Genomic DNA, 21946 nt, shown 5'->3' with positions numbered 1-21946 from the left:
TTAGCAGATATTTCCATTGTGCTGGAAGTCCATTCCATTCACATAGTGTTTAATTGAATAGACCTGGGGCATGCTGGCACTCAGTGGCATAGTGTGGGTTGCCAGCACCCAGGGCCATGAGGAGGGGTGGGTGGGAGGGAAAGGGATGGAGTACGCATGCACATTCAACTGTTTAACAGTGTCCAGGAGTTTGCAGCCACAGAGATAAGAAGAGTTGTTCAGTTGTCTGGAGAGGTCACTTCCTGGTTCACATGGAGAAGCCATTGCCAATGGAGCCTAGCAAAAGAAGCATGCAACTATACTGAGGCAGCACCGGGTGTTGAAATTTTACATCCTAAACAATTTTGTGCCTGGGGCAACTGCTCCTGTGGCCCCCCATGCTATGCTACTGCTGGCACGCCCATAGTACAGTTTCAGAAATCTTTGTCCAGAAGATTGGCTGAGCTCCTGTGCGTGATGAATTCTGTGATGACAAGGAGGTGAAGCATTGACCCATCTTGCATCCTGGGCTTCTTCAAGAGAAAGAGTGGGATATACATTCAATTAACAATATTTCCCTTTACAGCTCAGGCAAAAATTCACCTGTTGAATTTCTAGTCACATTTAAAGGCACAGCAAACCTGCTGAGGATTGGCAACCATGCCTCTTACCTGCTCCCAGTCTTGTGCATGTTTACTCAGAAATAAGTTTTCCTTCAGTGGGGGTGTGCTCAGCCTTAGGTCCAAGGCTGGATGTGGAATCTGTGGCTGCCCAAGAGTTGTTGAACTCCAGCTCCCATCATCCCTGTCCAATGGCCATGCTGGTTGGGGCTGATGGGAACTGGAGTCCAACAACGTCTGGACGGGGCCACCCCATTATTGGTTTAAGGTATCCAATTGCTTGGTGCAGATGCCATTTTGCAACTGAACCTGAACTGTCCATCTAATTTGAAGGAGCCTTGTTCCTTTTCATGGTGTGAATTGACGTCCTTCGTGGGTGCTTCAGATTCCAGACCAGAACCCGAAGAGAGAAGAGGGTCAATTCCGTCGAGTGGCTTAAGGGGCTGAAGGTGGCTGAGATCACCCTGGGCATAGAATGGGGACACGTTGCGTCGTCATCGATGGAAAGAAAGAAATAGCAGGGGGTTGAACACTAAATGACCCATTGGGTTCCTTCCAACTCTACAATTCTATTGTTTTCTTTCCCCTGCCCCCGACGACTCCCTCTTGCAGGTGGAGCTGACAGGCAACAGCATTTACGAGTACATCCACCCAGCCGACCACGACGAGATGACCGCCGTCCTCACAGCCCACCAGCCGTACCATTCCCATTTCGTTCAGGGTAAAGTTCACCGAGTAAAGCAGCGGGTGGGAAGGAAGGCAGTGGCCGGCGGCAGAGAGCAGCCTCTTCCCTGACATGCGCATTGTGCCCCCTTGTTTACTAGAGTACGAGATCGAGCGCTCCTTCTTCCTAAGGATGAAATGCGTCTTGGCCAAGAGGAACGCCGGGCTGACTTGCGGAGGCTACAAGGTAGGTGGGCTCACGTGCGCCAACTAGCGGCAGAGCGAAGAACTGTTTGCGCCCGGACTTGAGTACAAAGACGAGGGTGCTTTGAAACCTTCATTGATAAGAACACAGTAATCGGGACCAGTTGGAGCTGTGTAGCGCTGCATGTTTCCACCTCGATTTGAAGCGCATTTACTTGGCAGCCAATCCCACCCGTTTCCCTGGGACTTGATCCCAGTGAAGGCTGAGATTCCTTGCGTACTTGTTTGGGAGAAAGCCCCACGCAGCGGCACTCACCTCTGGGTAAACAGGCATAGGATTATTCCGTGAGCCAGCAATCCTCTGTATATTTGGGAGTAAGACCCTCAAAATCCCAGTAATTGCTTTCGGTAAGACTTAAAGGCTGTGCAAATCCTCTGCATAGAGAAAATAAGTCTGGAAAAGGCAGAAGGGGAGAGCGCTCTTGTGCGCGGGCCCTGCTTGCAAGTTTCCCACAGGCACCTATGGGCCACAGTGAGAACTGGATGCTGGCCTGATCCAGCAGGCTCTTCCTATGTAGTTATGCTGACCAGCTTACTATAGAGTAAGTCCCTTGGAGGTCAATGGTTGGAACTTACTTCCAAGTAAATGCACATAGACTCTCACTGTAAGTGTTCTGGGCCTGGAGATTTTGGGGGGGCGTAAGCTCCAGTGAGGGACGCGGGTGGCACTGTGGGTTAAATCACAGAGCCTAGGGCTTGCCGATCAGAAGGTTGGCAGTTCGAATCCCCGCTACGGGGTGAGCTCCTGTTGCTCGGTCCCTGCTCCTGCCAACCCAGCAGTTCGAAAGCACCTCAAAGTGCAAGTAGATAAAGTGCAAGTAGAAAGTAGATAAGTAGGTACCGCTCCGGCGGGAAGGTAAACGGTGTTTCCGTGCGTTGCTCTGGTTCACCAGAAGCAGCTTAGTCATGCTGGCCGCATGACCCAGAAGCTGTATGCCGGCTCCCTCGGCCAATAAAGCGAGACGAGCGCTGCAACCCCAGAGTCGGTCACGACTGGACCTAATGGTCAGGGGTCCCTTTACCTTTTTAAGCTCCAGTGTGGTCAATGGCACTTACTCCCAACTAAGTTGCCAAAGTCCAGGCTAGTGCTGTCAGTGGAAGACATTTCAGATTAAACATATTTAGGATCTGGTTGTTGGCTTGCTTCAGGTCTAAACCACTGAGCCTATTGGGCTTGCTGATAGGAAGATTGGCGGTTCGAATCCAGGCAACGGGGTGAGCTCCCATTGCTCTGCCCCAGCTCCTGCCAACCTAGCAGTTTGAAAGCACGCCTGTGCAAGTAGATAAATAGGTACCACTGCAGCAGGAAGGTAAATGGTGTTTCGGTGCACTCTGACTTCCATCACCAGAAGCGGTTTAGTCATGCTGGCTGCATGACCCGGAAAGTTGACTGTGGTCAAACGTCAGCTCCCTCGGCCTGAAAGCAAGATGAGTGCCACAACCCATAGTCACCTTTGACTGGACTTAACTGTGGAGGGGTCATTTACATTTTATCTTACATACTTTCAGTGGTGAAGTGATACCTTCTGAAGTGCAGTCGCTCTTCATGATAACTCCCCATAGCCATGCCCCAGTTGACCAATGAGGACATTATGGCTTCAGTTACCATGCCAGCTTTTTAAAGTTCAGCCTCAGGAAGAGTTCAGGAGGACTCCGCCGCTTGCTCACGATGGCTTGACGTTTTGGTTGACCACAAAAAAGGGGCTTTGGAATTTTCCAACAAAAAATGTGCCAGTTTACCCTTTAGCCCCATATGCTGATGTCACCTCTCTCTTCTTCTGTTTAGTGGATGGGTTTCTCTCTGAAGAAAGCTTATTTTACAGACAGAGGGTTGGCCAATAGCATCCTAGGAGATGACGCCACCGCCCCTCCGGTGACATCAGTGGTGGCACTTCCTCCCTGCTCTCCTGCACACTTTTTTTGAGTTGGGTTGCTGAAGTCTGCGATCGTATGCACGGCTTTCTAGGAACAAATCCCAGTGAACTTTCCCCCGAGGAGATATGCCTAGGGAGGCGCTTTAAGAGACCTCAGAGTGCCCGCCTGTCATAACGCGGCAGCTTACCTTGTTGAGCTGCAATTTTCAGTCCTGAGAGTAACCCCCACTGAATTCAATAGTTCCAGTTACAGATAGGTAGCCGTGTTGGTCTGCCATAGTCTAAACAAAACAAAAAAATTCCTTCCAGTAGCACCTTAAAGACCAACTAAGTCAGTTCTTGGTATGAGCTTTCGTGTGCATGCACACTTCTTCAGATACACTGAAACAGAAGTTTCCAGACCCTTCTATATAGTGAGAAGGTGGGGAGGGGTATTACTCAGAAGGCTGGTGGAAATAGACTGGAAAGAGAAGCTGCTGAATTACAACTTATCACCAAACTTAAAACCATGGAGAAACCTGGCCTGAACAAAGACCTTGGATTCTTATCTCATTATACATGACAAAGCCATTTTTCACCTTTTCACCCCTTGCTTCTTCCTGTAAGACCTATTGCAGTCATTAAGAGTCGTCAACAGGCTCATCACAGCTATCTGCCAATCACCCATTCCCAGCAGCCTTCTGAGTAATACCCCTCCCCACCTTCTCACTATATAGAAGGGTCTGGAAACTTCTGTTTCAGTGTATCTGAAGAAGTGTGCATGCACACAAAGCTCATACCAAGAACTGACTTAGTTGGTCTTTAAGGTGCTACTGGAAGGAATTTTTTTTGTTTTGAATTCAATAGGATTTACTTCTGAGTAGGCATGGTTAGGATTGCGTTATTGCAGTGTTTTCCAAGAGCCTTGTGTTTTCTGGAAGAAAACTCCTTTGATTTGGGGGCTAACTTAGTTTGGAGCAAGTCTGTTGAGCACTAAATCACGTGCATAATATTCGACTGCGGGGAATTTAGTTGTGTGAATAATTGCGTAGTTTCCGAAGGAGGGAAGGCCTGTTTTCCGATTTTTTACTTGCTTCTGGACTGTGCCTAATTCTGTCGAGGACGCCTTTCTTGAGAGGCTTGAGAACTAACCGCCCCTCCGGCTGCAAGGTAGCCCACGTAATCCAAAGGGAGGCTGCCAAGCAATCGCCCTGAGTCTCCGTCCTACTGACTCTCCAGTAATTCCAAGTGTTTTGCCAGTCGATCTATATCGGGCACACGCAGAGAGATGTAGTAATAGATTTTGTCATCGCAAATAAACCACGTGACCAAGTTGGGTGAGAGAGAGTCAACAGTGCGTCTGTCTACTCAGAACTAAGTCCCACTGAGTTTGGTGGAGCTTACACCCAGGTAAGTGGGTATAGGACTGCAGCCCACGGCTTTAATCCTATCCACATTTATCTGGGAGTGAGCCCCAGTGAACGAATTCACTTCCTCGGAAACACGTGAAAGCACGCACCCCAATCCTATGCATATTGACCTCTCGCCAGAGGCAATTAAAGGGGGGAATCGTCCTGCACAGACCTCAAACGCAATACAGTTTACACTGTTCTCACGTTCTGCTGAGAGTCAGTAGATGTAGATAATAAGCCTCGTAATTGCGGGTTGGTTGGAGGATGCAGGCACTCCACTTGATCACAGAGGAAGATGAGTGGCAGGTGAACGTCACCTGGTTTCATTCGAATGACTGAGGGGGAGTAGCGCGTTGATCCAGAAGACGAAATAAATGATCATTAGGAGGCTGGCACGCACCTTAAGACCAACTAAATGGGGACCCGGAAAAGCGGCCTGCAAATAGACACAAGAAAGCGTGCAAGCTTATTTCCCTGAGAAGCATCGGTTGTAAACTGATAAACAAAGTCTTGCCTGGCTGCCGTGGCCCCTTCAGGCGCGCAAAATCAACCCTTGGCGCTGTAGTCCCCACCAGACGATTAACAGGGACCGAAAAGGAGGGGAGGGGAGACCAGCCGCGCGATCCTCTGCGCGTTTACTACATTGAGGCACATCCGTGGTGTCGAGTGGGGCTCCCACACTCCCTCTTTCGCGGGTTTACTGTCTGACAGTCTCCGTCCCGGAGGGTTTTCTGTTTGCGCGCGAGCTGTTTCGCAGATCGCTGACCACGAAGGGCAACCCGAACAGCCCTCTCGACTTGAGCGGATCTCTGTGTCTCCCCAACAGGTCATTCACTGCAGCGGCTACCTGAAGATCCGCCAGTACAGCCTGGACATGTCTCCCTTCGACGGCTGCTACCAAAACGTCGGCCTGGTGGCGGTCGGCCATTCCCTGCCCCCCAGCGCCGTGACGGAGATCAAGCTGCACAGCAATATGTTCATGTTCCGGGCCAGCCTGGATATGAAGCTCATTTTCCTCGATTCCCGGTAGGTCGGCGTCGGGGCTTCCTCTTCCCTCGCCCTAGCAGCACCGACGTGCCAAATCAAAGCAACCGACCGGCTTTCTCTCTCTCTTTCTCTGTGTCCCTCTCTTTCCTGGCAGGGTAGCCGAGCTGACCGGTTACGAGCCTCAGGACCTGATCGAGAAAACGCTTTACCACCACGTCCACGGCTGCGACACTTTCCATTTGCGCTGCGCTCATCACCTGCGTAAGGAGCCTCTCCTCTTAGCACGCTTGAAGCCCCTCGCCTAGGCAGGTCCCGCTGAGTTCCCTGGGCCTTACTCCCAAGTCAAAGTGGGCTGGCTGGTGGGCTGTCTTACTTGGGTATTTCCACGTAGTTGCGTGCGATCCTAATCAGGCTTGATGGAAGTCGTGCTGCGTTCATGGGGACAAGCATGCATAGGATTGCGGTAGCTGCTGGGAGCCGGGCGAAAGAAAGAGTAGGCAGCACGATTGAAACATTTCCCCAAAGCACCATTCCATCGAAATAAGACCCCAGGGAGAAAAAGTCTCCAACACAAAGCAAATTTGTCTCCACCGCAGCCCTTTAACCATAAGCCAGGCGTAGGCAAACTCCTCCCTCCAGATGTTTTGGGACTACAACTCCCATCACCCCCAGCTAACAGGACCAGTGGTCAGGGATGATGGGAATTGCAGTTCCAAAACATCTGGAGGGCCGAGTTTGCCTATGCCTGCCTTAAGCACACGAGGGGACAGGTTGCACTCCACTTGACAAAAGGGTATCTTTTCTTTCATAGTTTGTAGGGATGATGTGCTTGGGATTAGGGGTTGAGATTCCAGCTGAGTCCAAGAGGACCAGGGTTCCTGCACCTCATCATCCTCTTGCAGAAATTGGGGATTCCGCCTTGCAAACCATACCTGTTGAAAGCCCCTCTCCTGCACTGTGATGGTAAGGCACAGGGGCCCTGGTCCTCTTTTGCATTGGTCACCTCATCACTATGTCAAAAAGAAAGTGCTCGATTATACTGAAAGCTAAAGGAATAGATGTGCTTCATGGATAATCAACTTGACTTTTGTGTAGGAGGGAGCGGGGATGTGTAGATGAGTTTTCCCATGTCATTCCTTAACTCCAAAATAATCTCAGGCCTATTAAGGTAATAAGAGACCCAACTCCACCCCTCTAGGTTTATTTTTAGAAAGCAACAAAGGATATGCACTTCCCTCATGCCTTCTGCTGAACTGCTTTATGATGTGTTAATGGTGGGTGATGGAATAGATTTGGCTTGAATAAATGACATGGTTTGAGAAAGGGCTGTGAGAAATCGCCTCTCAAGCCTGGTATGAGTGGGAATGCAACTTCTTAACAGAAGAACACTTTGGGTTTAGTCTTCAAATCAATTACAATTTTTAAATTTTTTGTTAAGTGATTTTGATGGGAAATCCATACTACCTCCTTGCCAACCTTTAATTTTGGGTTCTCTCTTTTGGTGTGTTGGTCCCTGATTCTAATTATATTTACAAGGGTGTGAATCCTATAAGGTTCGTTTTAATTTAGGGCAGGGCTTCAAAGAATCATCTGATGTTAGTGGCTTGGAATGCACTTTTCCAGAGCAGATCCTCATCACTGCTTAAACCGGCTTGCTGCTTGGTTTGCTCTTTCCTAGCTCTGTGCTTGTAACTGTAATACATACCACAATTGTGATAGAGACAGAAATTCAGCTGGCGAAAGGTATTCTGTAACTACATCTTCCTGCTGGGGAAAGTGGGTACTGTTAAAGCTGGGGAGTGTCTTTCCAAAACACACAAAGGGTTAGGCCTAGCTGCTACTGCAGACTTCAGACCAAGTAGAAGTGATCGCTAAATTGTTCTTAAGTTGGAGAGACGGCACAGGAAGGACTGGGGTTTTGTGTCACTTTAACAGCACAATCCTACACGTTTCCACAAAGAAGGGAATCCAGCTGAGTTCAGTGAGGTTTTCTCCCAGGTAAGTGGGCATAGAATGCAGTTTAATGGTGCAATCCTATGCCCTTTTCTAGACACACACAACTCCCAGTTTGGGAGAGGTGATGAAAGGGGATTGGTTTATGACAGTTCAGTGGACATAAATTTATCTTTGGCTTGTTGTAGACGGGGTGGCAGGGGTGTGGCTGGTACAGCAATAGAACCTTCTAGATCTTCCCGTGGCATGCCCCTGAGCTGCCCTGCACTTCAGTGTTAGGGGATTAAAGATATGATAGGGGATCATCCTCTCTGAGGAGGTCTGATGTATTCTATTACCTCTGACAATATGAATGCAACATAAAAGTCTTAACTCCAATTAATCCAGGTTGTTTTGGTTTGTGGTCCACAGCTTTTGGGACCCATCCTAATTAAATCTATAAGTCTATAGCTTTAAATGTGTGTTGCACTTTTAATTGCTGCCATTCTGCATGCACTGACTTGAAAGCACTGCTGAAAACAATGAGACATTTAAGTAAACATGGTAAAGACAGGCTTGCAAAACATTTTGTTAATTTTGAGTCTCAGATTTTGAGTGTTCAGTCTAAATTCTAATATATTTAACAAAATTTGGGACAAGGGTGAGCTCTCAATATCTGCATTACAAAGGCAGTGTCAAATTTGTTAATTAAAGTTTGGTAATTCATAGTTAGGAAGCTTTACAGTACAATCTTTTATGACTGCTCAGAAGTAATTCCCATTAAGTTCAGTGGGTCTTACTCCCAGGTAAGTGTGTATAGAACTGTAGCTCAGTCTGTTTTCAGAATTGCTATGTTGATGTTTGACAGAGAAGGAGGTCATGACAGCTGAACTCTTTAGTAGTGTAGACACTACAAAGCCTTTAGTCTCTCTCATGACTGCCAGGAAAAGGCATTTTCACTAGAGACCATAAGAATGCCTTTTAATCTAACTGCTGACACTTGTGAACTCCTGTAACATAATAATCACATGCCAGAGACTCATTTTAAATTTGATTGACACCCTGGCTGGGAAGTAGACTGACTTTTGCTGTTAATGATTGATTGTGCTTTTGAGTTGCCATGCCCTTACAGTAGAGCATTACGTTTCTACCATCTGCCACCACTTTGGTCAGAATTGTAATGGGAAGTGCGGCTTCTTTCAAAATAGGTGGAGGACAACAACTTCCACCATCCTTGGCCATGCTGGCTGGGGCTGATGGGAGGTTGAGTCCAACAACTTATGGAGGACCACAGTGTAAGTCGATGTGGTGGTCTGGAGAGGTGCCACTCTTGAAAAGACATAATGTGCCCAATGACCTTAATGTACATCAACATGAATATAGAGGACTGGTAAAACCACATTCTAATTCTTTGCTGAGAACACCGACAACATCTCTCCGAGTTCACTTCTAATTGGTCCCACTCAACGCTATTCAACCTTGTTGAAGCTAAAGGGAAGTAGTTCTGGATAAGAGACCACCCAGTTGCCCAGAGCTTTCTAAAAAGCAGGGCACAAGTTAAATCACTGAAATATAATAAAGAAAACGGAGCCATTTTAGAGATTTGTTAGAGTTCCTCTTTGAAGGTAAAACAGAAATGGAATAACTGCTCATTAAATAATCAGCCCTTCTATTTCTTTTCCAGTGCTAGTGAAAGGTCAAGTTACCACCAAATACTATCGCTTCTTGGCCAAGCAAGGTGGCTGGGTCTGGGTGCAGAGCTACGCCACCATTGTCCACAACAGCCGATCTTCACGGCCTCATTGCATCGTCAGCGTCAATTACGTGCTCACGTAAGTACTAAATCCCACGAGGTTTCTTGTTACTCCCCAGCAGAGTGCCTGTGTCAACTCACATGAACATTGGGGCATTGCACACCAAAGTTTTGCTAATGCGCCAGTCCCATGAGTCTTGGAGAAAGGGCTGTTGGAGAAAAATAAGTGCTTGATGGATTGCATCAAAGGTGCTCTTCTTTTTATTTTGCCTGTCATGGAAGTGCTTTAAGTGGGGGTCATAAAAAAAGGCAAATATTTCAGTCCTGCCAAGAAAACTCTCTTTGGCCCAGGGCTTGAGTTGACAAGGCCCATCCTTCTCCACGAGCTTGGTAGGAATCCACAAAGTTCTTTCATCTGCCTGAAAGCTTTTCCCTCCTGTCTTCTTCTGTTTCCCTAGAGGGGAAAGAACAAGATTTAGGGCTTTGTCACCCCTTGAGTTTGCTCCTTCTCCGCCTTTTTACAGTTGAAGGGGGCACCCTGCATTAAATAAAGTTTAATGCAGCGTAAAAGAAAGGTTTCAACGTACGGAGTTATTTATACTTAACAAACAGGACATCTGTTTTTCTTTTGCTCCCAAAAAGGGGGGGGGGAACCTGGGAGTTTGAAGTTCTTAATTTTATCCAGAGTCTCTATCAAAGCCCCATGATTTCTTTCTTGTTCAAAGGGATGGAGACTTGCATGGAACTAGGTGGGGTGACCAGAAGGGGTTCAGTTAGCAAACTAATAAAATATAGGGGGGAAAGGGGGAGGAAGAGTAATGAAAATGTTGACTTTTGCCCTCACTCTTTATCCCATCATTGTTAATATTTAGGCACTGCCAGAGGTAGAGGTCTACATGGATGGTATTAGACAGCATACTCAAGGTGACTCCCTTGTGAATTTGTTACCTCTTAATGCAGTGCACAGAGCAATCCCTGGGTATATTAACTCATAAGTACATCCCACTGGGTTCAATAGATAAACACTCATACAGGAGTGCAGACTTAGTTGCTTTCTGTTTTCAGGAGTAGAGTTGTTAAAGGGTAGTTAAGGGGAGATTCTCTCCCACCATCTGTAATTTATTTCTGGCTGTACTGGCTTACCTGTCAATAAAGTCCCATTGCTCTCAATGGGACTCACTTCTGAACAGACATGTCTAGGATTGCTTTTATGCAAGGTGACATAGAAAGTACTATGTGATTTGGCTCACTTGTGTGATGTTTTTATGTTACAAAAAGGTAAAAGTAGCCAAGGTCCATATTAGAGCAAGAATACCTATATTAGGCCAACCCAAGTCATGTGCTTTCAATGAAGAGAGTGAGAGAGCCCATATATTCAAAGCACACTGCTTTCCCCCAAAGAATCTGGGGAAGAATAATTTGCGTTTCACAGAGCTACAATTCCCAGCACCCTTAATGAACTTAAGATTCTTGGGGGAAGCCATGTGCTTTAGACGTGTGGTGAGGGTGTAGCCAGGGAGAGAGAGAGAAAAGCTGGCAATGCAAGAGACTGGAAGCCAGCATAGAAATCCAGTAAAAGCAGCCCTTTTGGTACCATTGTATTAAATTTAAGGAAGTTGGTGGCATTGCAGCACAATCGATAGATATGGATCCAGATGAGGGGAACAGTATTTGAGGGGGGCACAGAAGAGGGGAAGTATATTTATAGGGGAGGGAGAGCCTGTGAAAAGCACCTTTCCTTCAAGTGACCATAGGGGTCTACCAATGGGGAGCGTGGAACTGACTGTGTGTGGGGGGAGCACTTTCCCTCCATTTCCCCTCTGGTCAGCCTATGCCCCAAGGTGCACCCAGAGCTCAGCACTTCTTTTTGTCTCAACAACATGCTTTGACCATAAGGAATCTGAATAATAACATTTCTGTAAAAATTTGTGGGTCAGTGAATGTTTTGCCCACTCTTTTTTACACCCTCTCCCCACTATTTTCCTTCCTTGTGCTGCCTTAGGTATTGGTTCCAGTCTGCCTTGCTAATTCTGAATACTTAGAGAATCTAGGTGTGGTAATTATTTTAGATTACTTGATTTGGATTGTGTATCCCCAGCCCACAGGCTTGCTAATTGAGAAAGTTCAGGTGCTTCTTTTGTTGCTAATAATGTTGTCACTGCGGTAATTAAAAAGACACATCCTGTGGCTGCCGATGGAGTGATCACAGTTGCTGGTTATAGCGGTTTACCTGGCACATCTGGTGGGCCAGCCCTTCTGGTGGGCCAGTGGGCTGGCTTGTTTCTCGTTACTGCCAATCAAGTAGATTTTTGCATTGATTCTCTTCTCTCTCCTTTGCTTTGACAGAATTGCTTTGCTCTGTTTTGAAGAGGGGGGGGGGGGCATGGCCAGGAGAAGGAGTAATAAGCAAGTGACCTTTGGTTCTACTGTAAAACCTTATGAACTTTCAAATGATCTAGGACAGTGTTTCCCAAACTTGGGTCTCTGGCTGTGTTGGACTACAACTCCCACCATACCTAGCTAGCAGGACCAGTGGTCAGGGATAATGGGAATTGTTGTCCAAAAACAGTTGAAGACCCAAGTTTGGGAAACACTGCTCTAGGAGATCCCTATTGCATAGGCTGCCTCATTCCCAGGGATGCCAAAAGGATTTCCTGCTAAGGCAGTGTCTATTCTTGCTAAGTAGATTTGTTTATATGGATCATCAAAAATCATTGTTGTCATTTGAACGGGATTGAAGGTTGACTTGGATGTGGGTTTTTGGTGCCCACCAGTTATTGTTGGACAACAGCCCCCTTAGTCCAGTGTTTCCCAACCTTGTGCCTCCAGCTGTTTTTGAACTACAACTCCCATCATCCCTGACTAGCAAGACCAGTGGCAAGGAATGATGGGAACTGTAGTCCAAAAACAGCTGGAGGCACAAGGTTGGGAAACACTGCCTTAGTCCATGGGCATTTGCTATTCTGGCAGAAGCTGATGAGATTTTGGGCCCAACAACATAGAGAGGCGGCCACAGGTTCCTCAACCCTGATTTACATGGTTGCAGTCTGGGAAGGAAACCCAAGGTTTCCCCAAAGCATTTATTTATTTAGAGCACTTTTACCCCACTCTTAAAGAAACTACCTAAACAGATAATAATAATAATAATAATAATAATAATAATAATAATAATAATAATAATAATTTATTATTTGTACCCTGCCCATCTGGTTGGGTTTCCCCAGCCACTCTGGGCAGCTTCCACAGAAACCAAAAATACACTAAAATCACACATTAAAAAGATTACAATCCCACCCTTGGGCTTGCAATCTAAAGGACAGGACACAATAGGAAAGTAGATTGGGAGAGAATAGGAAGAAAAAGCAAACCCAGGAATATAACAACAACAATAATTCTATTATTTAATACCCCACTCATCTGGCTGGATTTCTCCTGCCATTCATTCTTACAAAGTTCTTCCAAGGGTCAGCTGGAATTGAAACAGTGCAAGGAGAGGAGAAGCCAGCAGATTCTAGTCTCTTGGCTTTTGGTCCAGCTTCCCACATCTCCCTCTGCACCAGACTGTCAGTTGATGGAGGAAGAGCCTTATGGAGCTGCTATCTTGTTAAGAGCTGATGGAGTGGTTCTGATTTCCTTCTCTTGCCCTGCTGCAACTGGATAGAATGACAATTGCTCAATGGTGTCACTGGGAAGGAAAAGGCAGATTGGACTGACAATGACTTACCAATAACTGAATATGATAGAGTCAGAAGACAAGGAGCTGACATTTAAAAATATGCTACGTGTCAGGGATGATCATATGCTTTCACCTTCAGGGGAAAATATGGTGATAATACTCTTCTCCCAGTTTGTTTTCTGAAGATAGAATGTGATGGAACCCTGGGAAGTGTTCATTTAAAAGGAATAACTGAAGGTATTATGTGTAATCTAAAGATAAACTTATTTGGCTTTTCAAGTAATGACAGACAAAACAAACCTTTTAGGATGCTGGAAAGATTTCACTGTAGATTTTGTTGTTGTTTCCAAGTGCTTAAAACCTCCTTGGACTGTTATGGGCTACACAGGGTCAATAGGTGAGTACAAAATAAACATTTCTATAATTCTAGAGGCAAAATTCTGCAAGTCGAGAGGCAGGTGTGGGCAGGGCAGTGGATATGACCTCTGTACAATAGGTTACATTTAACCCAATAAAAGCTGGTTGGTTTTTTTTCTGCACATCCACAATCTCCTCTTCTTCCTTCAGGCATGCAAGACACTTGATCACATTTCAAGGACACATTGGAGCCAGGCAAAAGGACTCGAGGAGGGTCCAGAGCAGGACTGGAGATATGCATCACTTGAGGGGGGAGGCCTGGGGAGGACCCTGAAGGTCACACAGAGAGGCCTGAGGTTATCCTTAAAATAACTGCCAGTACAAGGGTTACTGATTCAACAGGAAAGTGCCTTTGCTGATATTAGGAATCTTAGGCTGCATACACACCATGTATTCAAAGCATACCCTCCCCAAGAATCCTGGGAACTGTAGTTTTTTAAAGGATGATGGAAATTATAGCTCTGTGTGGGGATAAACTACAGTTCCCATAATTCTTTTCTTCATTTTTTTGGACAGTGTGTGCTTTCAATGTATGTATGGGGTGTGCATAGCCTTCATTGGCATCTGATTATCTTGCTTTGGCACCATAGATGAAGTACATTGGACTGCCCATTTATGATCTTAAGGAAGAGTCTGTTTTCTTGAATTATAGGTTTTGCAGTTTTATATCCCTCATCCCTAACTTTCTCACTAGCGGCACACCAGATGCTGACCCCTCAAATTCCTTCTACGATTCCTCCCTCCACCTCTGCTACTGTTAGGTTCACAATAACAATTGCATTTATATATTCAGAGTCCAAATCTCACATTTATTTTACCAGTTTAAATAAGGGTGCTGAATGTATATTTAGTCAAGCATTACAGCACCCAGGGCTTAAGCAGATTAGAAATGAATAAATCCAATTAAAGACCATGTCTGTGAAATTTGATAGGTCACCAGCATGAATGAACTGTTTGCACAGTAACAATAAAAACCCCATTAATGATTAGCAACTTACAAGAGGTTTAATCAAGGATCAAATATATAAGATGTAAAATATTTAGATTAAAAAGAGAGAAGATTTTGAATTCATACCAATAAATATAACTGTTTAATGATGTCTGTCTTTCTTTGGATGGTCATATTGCTATTATGTGTCTTTTGCTGTATACTCATCATCATAAATTGTAATGAACCTCTGGGGTTGTCTGCCCAAGATCTTGAAGTATACAAGAACTAATAGATATTTATTCAGTTCTGTCTCAAAAACCTTCCAGGAATGGAACCTACAGATTCACTGGGAATTATTCTTACTATTCACTGGGTTCCACTGTTCCTTGCACACAAACCATGCACTTCCCAGCCACTTCTCAGCTATGTATCAATGTCAAGGAACTGCAACTTATTTCCCATTTTCACATAGGATGACTTTTAAATGGGAAGAGCTGTAGCACATGCAGGAAGTCCCAGGTTCCATGCGTGGCATCTCCAGGTATGGGGTCTGAAACTGGCATTTCAGTGTACAATCTGCCTAATACAGCAGTATTTAAGTTTAACGTAATTATGAAGCAAACAGAGCTGGTGACGTTACATTGAAGTCTTAGGTTGGTTATAGATTGGGCCATGAAACCAAAAGATCCAGCAGCAGCCTCCTGAGACATATTTGAGTTAACCCAGTTGAAGTCAATGGGACTGTGAACTGACCTAAATCCTCATGTTTTCATTCGCTTCAATGAAGTTCCATTTACAGAAATATTAACACAGTAGGTTTCTATGCTGCTTCTTTGCTGACGCTTCCAAACCAGCTCACATCCTCCATGAAATAAAAAGCCCATTGTAACAATACCATCTCTTGATTCTCTTTGCATCAAGGCCAATGGTGAAATCTCCACTGGAAGGTTTAACTATCAGCTGTGATGGGAGCCCAGGTTAGCTCCATGTCAAGTGCTTCCAAAAATCTCATACAGAATGACTAGCCCAAGATCATTTGAGATTCTTATTGTAACAGAATGAGAAATTGAACTCGGATCTTGTGATGCTCAATCCAACAGCACTCATATTAATGGTCCCCCCTCCCAACATGTAAAAAAGATTGCCTTGAAGATTGAGGTGAAAATGTCTAGTCTGGGAAACAGCTGGGGGTCCCTATTAACTTTGCATGTGATGGGGGATGCTCTCCTACTGGTGTGTGAGGATTTACATTTCTGTGCTATTAATACAAATAAGAGATACTGTTTATGCATAAATGCTTGGATATTAAAGTAGAAATGTAAAGGTTGGCTTTGGGAAGATGGATTCTTAAAGGGAAGATGGGAGGTGTTGAAATTGGCTGTTTTATCTCTCATCTAATAGGCTTTCAGTGTATTCTCTGCAGACATGCTGCTAAAAAGCACCTATGAATTTAAAGTAATGGGAAATTATGCTATATATAAAAAAACAACCAACACGCTAGCTTGCCCAGTGTTAACATTGCAGGATTCTGGGGCACCACCTTCTCCGAAGGATTGAGGGAGCCTGTGTGTGATGTCGCATGGGGGCCTTCTGAACCTTGAGGAAGCCTGGTCCCTTAAAAAAGGGGGCGGCACAATGCCTTGGCCCCCAAGAGCTGGCACCCTTGGCAGGATTACACCAAGTTAAAAGGGTATTGTTTCATCTGAAACATTGAATCAAGTTTCCCTCTTTATAACTTGGGTGCCAATTCAGGGTGATGTTGAGGGGTTTTGTGGTACAAAAAGTTGGCTAACATTTAAATGCCTTTGTGATCTGTCTGAAGTGTCCTTTGGTATGCTTCATGTACCTTGGTGCTTGCCCATACAAGGAGCCTAGATTGAGAGAGTAGGGTAATGTAAGCTGCTGCCAGGAATCTTCTTTATTGGGAGATCGGGGGGGGGGGGGAGAGAGATCTGTGAAATTGCTTGGACCCTAGTTGAGAGCCAGGAGGCTCTTGAGCAGGGAGATGTGTCAGAAGGAGAAGGATTTGATATTGGTCTATGTTTTTGAATAATTTATATTAATGGGTTTCCATAATGTATTTGTAACTACTGTTGCTTTTCATTTCCTGCACACCACATTATTCTTAGATATTATGTGGTATAGAAATGGCCTAAATAAGTACCTACTACTTCTGATTTGCTTGGATAGCTCAGCTGGTTACAGCATGGTGCTGATAATGCCAAGGCTGCAAGTTTGATCCTCGTATGGGACAGCTGCATAATCCTGGATTGCAGAGGGGTGGCCTAGATGAGCCTCAGTGTCCCTTCCAACTCTACAGTTCTATAGAACATCAGTTGGACTTGCAAATCTCTTTTCTGAAGAAGCGAAGGCTGAAATCACTGCAGCTTGCAGCATCTCACCTATCTACCCTCTCACTTTCGAAAAAGAGCATCTCTTTCTATGTGTGTTTTCACATTGCTTATGCCTCTTCCCATGTATATGTAGCTTTATAATTGGCCTTTAAAGTGAGATGAGTGCCGCAACCCCAGAGTCGGTCACAACTGGACCTAATGGTCAGGGGTCCCTTTACCTTTTTAATTAGCCTTTATGTGTTTAAATTTTCAGTTTGTCACGACAGTATTGGCTTTTGTTATTGTCACTTCCTGCCAGGGTTTTTGCTAGCTGATTGGGCAGAGACAGCAAGTTAAACGGTCCTTTTTTTGCTTTTGGTGTAAATTCAGTCGCCAGCCTGCAGTGTCTGTGTTTATGGAACGGCAGTAAAATACATAAAAAGGCGGCGGGGGGGGGGGGGATCTGCAGTGATTAGTACAATAACTCAGCTTCTCTCCTGAGATCAACCTATTTCTTAAGCACAGTGATTTATTCCTCCTAGAGCCCACAGTTCAATTTCTCTAACTGGGTGGCTCCAGGGTGAAGGAACTTGAGTTGGCAGAACAAGAGCCTCTTTTTCCAGGTGTAACATTTGCCAGACTGCTGTGCAGTAGAAAAGTGACATTCAGAAAGGTTTTGCCCCTCCTGAAGTAGTCGAGTCCATTCAACCTCTTCCAAACTCAACTCATTAATTCTGCTGCATGTGAAGCTACAGTGAGGCTATAGAATTTGCTGCTGTAAGAAGTGGTGATGGTTGGTTCCCACCCCTTTAGAAGGGGATTAGACAAATTAATGGAGGATAAGACTATCAATGGCTACTACCACCTCCAGAATCAGAGGCACCATGCCTTTGATCAGTCTCTGAGAAAGAGGCCTGTTGGCCTTGGGTCCTGCATTTGGACTTCCTTTAAGCATCTGGTTGACTACTTTAGGAAAGCAGGATCCCACCAGGGCTTGTCCTATGTTCTTAATGTAGGTTATGAAGGTAAGCCAGGCCATTGTACAAAACCTCCATTATGTCTCGACACCCATTCCATTGAAATAAACACCAACGGACACAAGGCAGAAACCTGACAAATGACCAGAAGCATTTGTATATTCAGATTGATTGTACCTCATCTGTCAATCTCTAGACAAGCCAACTTTTCAAACCACCACAATAGTTTATAGTGCTCCGTGTATTCCCAGTTATAAATATTTTTGCATGTGGTATAATATAGACTAGACCTGTCACTTTTATACAGGAGGTCTGGCTTTGCCCAGTTCCAGTTAATGAGCCACTCTTCTTGGCTTGTTTAAAGTTATGTAATGAATTAACTCTAAACTAATGAGTTATCCATCAAATGTGGATTGTCTATATTGAGACCCACACTGCTGTCATTTTAATATATATAGTGGCCTGCACCACAAACACTTCAGGTGGATTTAGTTAACTAGAGCAAAATTTGGAGCAAACTTCAACACTTCTAGTTTTTTAAGGGATTTCCCCCCCCAGGTCTCATGTGTAGATTATAATAAATGAATCCTCTTGTTTGTCCTTTGAAAAGCCTCAGAAATTTGGATATATTCTTAGTGATTGTGTACTCTTTGTCGTCTTAGACCATTTTGTGACTATGTACTGTTATAAATCTTTCCTTCCAATGGATGGTTTCAATTGTATCTATTTATTGCCTTCATTAATGCTTGATGCTCTTTGTTGTGCCATCTGCATTCAGTGACTCCTTATTGACATATGGAGCACTGGGCATGAAATTTAACTATGCTCATCACTACATTTGAAGAATGCTCTGTATGAATGGACAGTCTCCACTGCTCATGTGGAGCATTCTCTTGTCCAGGGAAGACTGTTTGATGTGTACCTTTGCTATTCTCTATTTTATTTATTCCTGAGCCACTGCCTCCCCTTTCCACTTTTCTTCTGTAGTCTGGAAAGAGACTCACATTTCCTACAGGTATGTATATTTTATGGGATGATTTCTTACAAAAGGGATCAAGACACTGCATAAAATGAAAGCTATACAAGTTAACCCCAAGTTGTCTTGGATGGTATTAATTTCACCTTATTCCTTTTATCCAGGGATACAGAATATAAAGGACTACAGCTCTCATTGGATCAAGTTTCAGCAACAAAGCCATCATTCCCATATGCAAACTCAACACCAACCATCACTGACAACAGAAAAGGAAGCAAGTCACGTCTGCCGAGCACAAAGTCAAAATCTAGGACATCTCCATATCCACAGGTATGAACAACATGATTTTTTCATTATTATGGTTGTGCTTCATATGTTTTAAAGGTCTAACTCCATATAAGGGAGTTTCCTATGCTCCCATGTCTTGGAGAGACCCCATCTGAAGCTCTGGAGATCCATTGCCAGTTGAGTGTAGATAGTATCGAGCTAACTAGATCAACAGGTCTGATTTGGAGCAAGGCAGCTTCCCCTGCAACATATATTCTATGTTCATGTGGGAAATAAATTTTCTAACTCTGGGGCCACAACTGAAAATATTTTCTTGGTGTCCCCATCTGCTAATCTTACTTTGTAAACCATATATATATATATATATATATGCAGGTTTTGGTGTCCTCGGGTGTCTTCCCGTGTAAAAGTTGGGGTGTCTAGGCGACGTTTCGACGAGGTCTCACTCGTCATCTTCAGGCTGGTGCTTTCGGCTTCTTGTTACTGGAACAGAGCGGGATCTCAATGTTTGAGTTCCTATAAATACTGTAGAGGGGGTGTGGTGTCTAGCCTCCAATGTTCTGGGCAGAGAGGAAGTTCCCAGGCTAGTGTGCCTTTTCTTCTTTTGTTCCTTAATTACTTGAGAGATACCTTGAGTGATTTCTTGAGTGATATCCTGAGTACCACTTAGGTGGGTCATTAGGTGTGGATTAGTTGCTAAAGTCTTTGTGTCTTGACCTCTTGAACTTTGTGAAGAGTTTTCCTGAGAAGATGGTTGTATTGCACTTAGTTGTGCTTTGGCTTGGCTTCGTGTATAGGGGCGAGCTGTGGTTTTGTGGCTTGTGTCAGCCAGATCTGTGTAGGGATTGCAGGGGGGTGCAGCATCCGGAGGTGCCACCATGGACTGGCTACTGGATGGTGTCAGTAATTCATCTGTGGAGAGGGTCTGGGTTTGGGTCTGGTGTGGTTGATTGGTGTTGGCGTTCTGTGTGCCTCTGGATCTGGTGTCAGTTTTTGTGGGGAGGGCTAATTTCCAGATGTCTGGCAAGCGGGATGTGTCGTCACGCTTGTTCATGTTGTGAGGGTGTTTCTCTATCTCGATGGCTTCCATGATTATTCTCTTGTGGTGATGTTCCGTGTTAAAGAGCAATTTGGAATCTGCAAAATTAATTTCGTGTCCTGTTTCTTTCATGTGTTGGAAAAGAGAGGAAGTTTTTTCTTCTTTTTTGACGGCATTCTTGTGTTCTGCGATACGTGCATTTATTCGTCTGTTTGTTTGTCCAATGTACGTGGCTGGGCAGACTTTGCAGGGTATTTCATAGATCCCTTGGTTTTCCAACTGGATTTTATCCTTGGGGTTTCTGAGGATATTGGCTATTTTTTGGTTGGTGCAAAAGGCTGTTTTGATATTGTGTTTATGGAGGATTTTGCTAATTTTATCTGTAGTGCCCTTGATATAAGGAAGGAGGGCCATGCCATTGTTTTCTTCTGTGTCTTGGTTTTTGGGGGGTGTTTCCTTTTGGATTAGCTTCGTAATCCTGTTTTGCTGGTATCCATTGGCAATTAACACATTTGAGAGATTCTGTAACTCAGTTGTCAAGTGGTCTTTGTCAGCCAGGCGTTTGGTTCTGGAGATGAGAGTCTTGGCTACGGAGTTTATTTGTGCAGGGTGGTGGTGTGATTGTGCATGTAAGTAGCGGTTGGTGTGTGTTTTTTTCTGGAAGACACCCGAGGACACCAAAACCTGCATTCCTGTACCCGTGAAAATCTACGAAAGCAAATATCTTACCTCTACGGGGAGGAAACCTTCCAGCTGACAAGAACCTACGAGAAACTAGAAGTCCGAAGAGCCACCATCTTATGTGATCTCTTGTTCCTACGCAACTGCCGAGACAACAAATTAATTCCCACATGCTTCCAACTTAAATTCCATTCTAAAACCCCAGCCACCGAAAGGATCCTGAAACGAACTGAACTATCCCTAATCAGAAACGAACTACACAAGAAAAGATACCTACTAGACCAAACCAACAAAGATCTACTCACTCTTCACCTCAAACTCTGTAACAAAATCCACCCTGCACTCTGGGACAAATGCAAACAACTAGCCGTCTGGAGAGCTGAAACGGAGACCTCACATAAGACAGACACACACACCAACAAACTCCACAAACTAGAGAAACGCCAGAAGCCCGGCCACCCTCCACAGCAACCCATGAAACAAACAGTACATAACATATCAGACAGGATCCTCACCACAACTGAAACCAAAGTACTCTCCAAAGGTTTCAACTTTGCAGTCGCCCCGAGACGCATCCCCACGGAAAACATCATATGCGGAGTCGAAGCTAGCCTAACCAAATTCAACCCAGATGAAGCCAATAAAATCAGACTTGAAGTCACCAACATCCTCTGCTCCAGCAAACCACCCAGAAGCAATTTACACAAAGAAGAACAGAAAGCACTCACCAACCTGAGGAAAGACAACAACATAATCATTCTCCCAGCAGACAAAGGTAATGCCACAGTGGTGATGAACACATCGGACTACCAAGCAAAACTATCAAAGCTACTCCAAGATCCTGCCTACAAACCTATAAAAACAGATCCCACCACCTATCTGGAAAAAAACCACCAAATCCAAAATAAAAGCCTCTCCTATCAGTGAAGAAATCCAGCTAAGAATCATCCCCAGAGAAAAATCATCCAGATGCCCCAAACTCTACGGCCTCCCCAAGATACACAAAGAAGGAACACCACTCAGACCAATAGTCAGCTCCATAGGCTCACCTCTACAAAATCTCGCTAAATTTCTCGCCAAGCAACTTCAGCCCTAAGCAGAATCCATCTCTTCACACGTACCAAACTCCTTCCAGTTCATAGAAACAATAAAGAAGCAAAACCTA

The 21946-nt window shown here is 44.8% G+C and overlaps 1 protein-coding gene across 2 annotated transcripts in view; it reads left to right on the top strand.

Annotated features, from left to right (window-relative positions):
• SIM1 (SIM bHLH transcription factor 1) overlaps window positions 1–21946 on the top strand; it is a 63579-nt gene that overhangs the window by 25513 nt on the left and 16120 nt on the right. For both annotated transcript variants that reach the window (XM_083731190.1, XM_083731191.1), the window contains 6 exons: window positions 1212–1320; window positions 1424–1509; window positions 5618–5817; window positions 5933–6039; window positions 9395–9542; window positions 18938–19103. In XM_083731190.1, coding sequence (XP_083587316.1) covers window positions 1212–1320; window positions 1424–1509; window positions 5618–5817; window positions 5933–6039; window positions 9395–9542; window positions 18938–19103 — 816 coding nt within the window. The remainder of the gene's footprint in view (window positions 1–1211; window positions 1321–1423; window positions 1510–5617; window positions 5818–5932; window positions 6040–9394; window positions 9543–18937; window positions 19104–21946) is intronic.

The sequence above is a fragment of the Podarcis gaigeae genome (assembly GCF_964106915.1).
Source record: "Podarcis gaigeae genome assembly, chromosome: 3".
Lineage (NCBI taxonomy): Eukaryota > Metazoa > Chordata > Lepidosauria > Squamata > Lacertidae > Podarcis > Podarcis gaigeae.
Note: the sequence above shows the minus strand (reverse complement) of the source record. Positions and strands in the feature narration are given on the sequence as shown.